The sequence below is a fragment of the Drosophila kikkawai genome, chromosome 2R (assembly GCF_030179895.1).
Source record: "Drosophila kikkawai strain 14028-0561.14 chromosome 2R, DkikHiC1v2, whole genome shotgun sequence".
Lineage (NCBI taxonomy): Eukaryota > Metazoa > Arthropoda > Insecta > Diptera > Drosophilidae > Drosophila > Drosophila kikkawai.
In genome coordinates, this window is record NC_091729.1 from 26,058,903 (window position 1) to 26,063,976 (window position 5,074).

At 40.4% G+C, this 5,074-nt stretch overlaps 1 protein-coding gene across 2 annotated transcripts; it reads right to left on the reverse strand.

Moving 5' to 3' along the window:
- Nucleotides 1-258: 258 nt before the first annotated feature.
- ord (orientation disruptor) lies at nucleotides 259-4,326 on the reverse strand. Of its 2 annotated transcripts, none has more exons than XM_070284168.1 (8): nucleotides 4,201-4,326; nucleotides 2,633-2,703; nucleotides 1,895-2,574; nucleotides 1,579-1,825; nucleotides 1,339-1,518; nucleotides 1,030-1,107; nucleotides 701-961; nucleotides 259-558 (listed from the first exon to the last, which is right to left on the reverse strand). In XM_070284168.1, exons 2-7 carry the CDS (start codon nucleotides 2,675-2,677, stop codon nucleotides 725-727), a joined length of 1,467 nt encoding a protein of 488 aa, XP_070140269.1. In that variant the 5' UTR covers nucleotides 2,678-2,703; nucleotides 4,201-4,326; the 3' UTR covers nucleotides 259-558; nucleotides 701-724. The 2 variants fall into 2 exon arrangements, with proteins under 2 accessions (XP_070140269.1, XP_070140270.1); XM_070284169.1 differs by having other exon boundaries at nucleotides 2,633-2,698; nucleotides 4,201-4,321.
- Between the last annotated feature and the right edge of the window lie 748 nt (nucleotides 4,327-5,074).

The following is a 5,074-nucleotide window of genomic DNA, read 5'->3' on the forward strand; positions in this document are numbered from 1 at the left end:
GTAAAAATCTAAAATCGATATACCCAGATCATAAAAGCCTTAAGATGGACTAAAAAATTCAGAGATCTCCATTAAATAATGTAAATAAAATAAGAAATTTATTGATAAAATACATATTTATAGTTTCTCACGTTTTACATTGTTTCTTATAATTTATATAACAATTTTAAATGAAGAATCAAACTCAAAAAGATAAATCAAGATTTCATAAAATAAAGAACGTAGAATTTCATATTAGAAACTTAACTTATGCTTGCTTGGATCATCTCGAATGTTTTAACCACAGCAGCGCTCCAAGGATTGCCCCCAAACAACCGCCAATCATTCAAGTCCGTCAGTCAGCAGCGTTCCATCAGGATGCCTTCTCTTCGCCGGGTTCGTCGCCGGGTGATTTTAGCTAAAAATGGTCTTGGTTTTGTGCAAAATGCATTTCGCTCTGGCAAATGACGCGTGCCTCTTGTCTGACAGCCATTGTAGTTGCCGGTTTTAGTGGAGCTTCGCCGGCAAAGACCCTCGACTCCTACGCCAGTGGCATTCAAACTGACAGCCGGCAAAACCCTAATTGAAATGGAGCTGAAGAATGAGTTTGCCAGCACGCGTAATTAGAAAATGAGCAGGGAAATATTTGCGGCAGGAAAAATGCATTTTTTTGGAGCGAGGCTAAATGGATGTCGTGTTCGTGGTCTTAATATTGCCTTACCTAATAGATTAATGTGTCAGTTAGTTAGTTTATCCTGACCTTATTCTTGATTAACTGTATATCGGACTCATTGTCCCTCACCACCCCCTCGAATATCTCCCATGAGAGGCCACCACCCTTTTTCGGTTTCGGGAAGCACTTGATCAACTTGCGACCGCCCTTCAGCAGGGTAAAGGCACTGGGATACTCGATAATGACAATTGTGCCCATGAACAAGGACATGTCTACGATGCGCTGCAGGTAGCGATGGCAATACCATTTCTAGGGTTGGAAAATTTAGGATTTTAATGCTTATAGAGCTTATATCTATAGGAGATGTTTAAACTTACAGGACTCGAGGGCTTCTGGCAATAGACATCGTTCATAAAGCTGGCAGTCACATACTGCATAGTAACAAATTCAGAAAGCTTAAGATATAGGGGGGAAATAATACATTTACTTTAGATTTAGGATAATATTTCCAAGATACTTAGGTAAATAATCGATATACACATCGATTTTAATCGATCTTTAGGTACATTGATTGATTAAAAAACCGATACAATCGATGTAAGCAACGATTTTTATAGAGCTCTAACATAGAATAGGTTTTTACAGCACAACTAGTTCAAAATTTCCAAGAAAATCCTCACACTCACCGTTTCCATGTGACTCATAATCAACACCGACTGGTTGGCTTGCGAGGCCAAGGCCATCTGGAAGGACACCATAAGTATATCCTTGATATTGTGATTGGTATAGTTCCAGAAAATATTGCCCTTGTCGCCGACAGCACGTATACAAGTGCGCACTTTGGTCAAATCGAAAGTATCGAGGTTCTTGAGGATAAACAAAGAAAGTAAGAAATAGAAATAAATAAATCCTTAGATTATACTCACCACCGGCTGCTCTGCGGAAACCTTTCGGTAGGGAACCAAAAACCAAACAGTGTACTCGTTGACCGTAATGTACTCAAAGATATGGCGAACCTGGTTGAAGACGTTCAGCACAAAACTGCGCTCGGTTAGGCGCACCGCCTCGTTCACCTCCAGGCACTTGGTGGCCATACGGCAGATCACATCCTGTGGCTCCATGGCCTCGCGATCAAAGAGCTTGACGAAGCTCTCAAAGGGGCCGTCCGGATCCCTAAAAAAAAGAGAGAGAAGTGTAATTAAATCAGAGCTCAAGTACTTATATTACTATTGAAAAACCCACTTAATGCGACCGTATGGATCACTGTCGCACTGGATAACCTGCAGCCAGTTGCCGGCGCACCTTTCGTGGAGAACCCTTAGGTACTCAAAGGTATGCTGCGAGCGTTGAAAGTAATCCTTGTGGAAGTGCTTGATGTACATTTCATCCATTTCGCCGTTGATCTCAACGAAAACGGTGTCCTGGGGGGATAAGATGTCAAAGCGACGAGTAACAGTCACCTGGATGTCTTGGGAACGGAGGGGGAAGAAGAAACCGCCACCACGGGTGCGCTTTGCTTCAGCCGCTCTCTTGGCCTTGCGCTCCTCCCGCAACTTTTGACGCTCCGCGGCCTGCTTTGAGGTGCAGGGTTCCGTGTCCAAATCGCTTTCTGGGTCATCCACTACCGGCTGATCCTGTTGTGGCTTCCTCCTAGCTTCCCCATCCGAGTTCAGTGCCAGCCTATCGAAGGTCAGGGAAACCGAACCCTGCTTTAAGTCAAGGCAACTCCTAAGTTTGGCCAAACTAGCGTCATCCGGATAGGTGAGGGTGCAAAGGAGCAGAATGGCCTGGGCCACTGGAGTCACAGCTGGCACATCCCTTTCCAGGCCCTTGACCACATTGTAGACAATCACATGGACATCATCGGACGTGGAGAAATTGACCTTGACATGGTCGCAGTTCAAGCAATTCTTGATTGTTAGCTTTGGGATTTAAGATGGTTTTTAAATAAGTTAATTTACAAAATTTAGAGCAACTTACAGATTTTAAGCTGATGGTGTGACCCTTAAAGATCGTCCTTCTCATTGTTTTAGTTTGAATTTCAAACTGATCTTTTTACGAAAAAAAGTACAAAATAAAATTGGTACAAATATTGTAATTAAAGTTGGAATAATTCCAAAGGGAAGTTAAACTTAAGACCTATTAAATTTGATTTTATTTTATGTTTTAGTTTAAAATTCATGGCCATACAGGTGATCTCTACCCACTAATTTGATGGGACTTTAGTGGCTTGGGGAATTGCTAAAGTGACTTTGTTTTTAGTCCTTTTTTCTCTACTTTTTCTCCGCCTAAAGGAAATTTATGAATCAGCAGAGGAATCAACATTATTATGGGCCAGGGGAAGTGAGCCATTAAATTGGCTTGGCCACACAGACTAGGTGCATAAAATTAGGATTAACGGCTTTCTAAGTGCCATCAAATCCTGTCCTATCCCCCGAATTCCCCATGGCAGCCACAGAGCAACAATTAGTCCTCAAACTCACCATAAAGTGCAAGCTAACTAACTAAAAAAAAGCTTAAACAAACCCAAAAAATATTGTGATTTTCTTTTAATTTTTATGGCAGCGATTTTACGACTCGAAAAAAAAGGCAAAGCAAGGGAAAACATTTCCTTATCATCATTTATATTTTGCAGGACTTGTTTTTTCTTTCTGCCAATTTTATGCTTCCTTGGAGTTTTAATGATGATTGCCTTTTGATATTGTTTTTTTTTTTCTTCTGCTCCTAGGGATTTATGACCTTTGAGGAGGACCACACGTCACGCATTTAAGTGCTAATTTTGTATTATTTTGTAATGATGATTATGATTTTTTTTGGGTATTTTATAATGCATTTATAATGCATTTAAATTCAAGTCCCACTATTCGGATATGTGTGGTCGCTGAAGGCTACAGCTGGGTGGAGGAGAAGAATTCTCTGGCAGCTCGTAAAGCCAGCGAAATTATGGCAATTTAACGGACGACTGCGATCCAACCCGAATGGCCAGGCAATTAGAAGATGCCTTGGGCCACGTAATTCCCGGCTTTAACCGAAGAAGTTCCTCCTTCGGTCGCAGTAGTCGTTGGGGCTTTATCGTTCGCATAAATTTTGCGCAGATAAGCGCGAAAAAAGCGCTACGTAGCCCCATGTCCACACATACAACATTCCGAGGAATGGGGCGAAGGGGATTCCCCGCATTGCAATGTCCTGAAATTATAGCAATTTGCTTGTCAAATTGTTGCCAACTTGGGCAATAAATCGTTGGCTTTATGGGGCCGCGGCGAACTGAGTCGATCGCGATAGAGTTGTTTTAGGAATAAATTCGCCAAAAAGCCCGGCGCTGGCGATCCTCGCGTGGCTCTATTTAGTGCTTCGTAAACTTGTAAAATGTGCAATTTTGTCGGCTGGCTTTTACTTAACTCGATCGCTATTTTGTTGCCCGATTTCGCTAATTTAATGGTGCTTTGCCATCAGGTCCCTGGCCAATTGAATAGTTGAGAGCAGACAGCAGCCTCTTGGGGGCTCCAGATTGATTAGGGGGCGATTGAAATATTGTTATAGCAACTTACGTGGCCTGTGGGTGGTAATTTGTAATGATTATGGGTGAAATGATGACGGGTAGTTGGCCTGGCGTGGGCGTAAAACTTAGTTTAAAGGAATTCACGGAATGTTGTGAAAAATGGAGTGAAGCGTCGATCGCTTTCTGATTGCAACTATCCTTTTATCGATAAGCGATAGGCGTAAGGGTATTACGCGATAGGTGGTCGCTTTGCAACACTAGAAAATATCGTAATCTTGAAATAGTTAAATTTTAAAATCTACCCAGGATTTTAGAAAACCCTTAAAGATTTAGCACTTAAATTAAAGCAAATAAAGTAAAGCAAATAAAGTAATGTTAATATAAACAAAATCCAGCTAACTAACATAAGCCAAAATTCTTATTAGTTTTAGTTTCCCTAGCCGCTTTACCCAAAAAGTTCCTCCAAAAATGTAGCCATTAGCATTCTGCATCCAAACCAACTAATGTGGATTCCCCAGAGCCCCCCTTCAGACCCAAACTAACGGCATTCTATTCCCAATCCAAATTCTGGCCATGCTTCGCATCTGCAATTACGAGTATTTTTATTGTCCAGCCGCTTGTGCCAGCACTTGCACCTGCTGCTCCACACAGCTACTATTTTTGAACTTTTACAGGGTATTTTAAATCGATTTAGTTACTGAAGATTTGCTTTAAATTACTTAATACAAATTTAGTTGGAAAAATATTGAGTTATAATTAATAAAACTAATTATAAAATGAATTATAATTAAGATACGTTTATAATGAATAAAAATTAAAGCGTTAAACGTATTAAACTTTAATAATAAATGCATTAATCCATTTATTTTATTAATATATGTATTATATATAATATATATATATACTCTTTAAAAAGTTGACCA

Coding starts and splice junctions, on each gene's coding strand:
- ord (XM_070284168.1), bottom strand. CDS start 2,677: ATGAGAAGGACGATCTTTAAGGGTCACACCATCAGCTTAAAATCT. Junction 1,519..1,578: donor TTTCCGCAGAGCAGCCGGTG/GTGAGTATAATC, acceptor TTTATCCTCAAG/AACCTCGATACTTTCGATTT. Junction 1,108..1,338: donor TTATGAGTCACATGGAAACG/GTGAGTGTGAGG, acceptor CTATATCTTAAG/CTTTCTGAATTTGTTACTAT.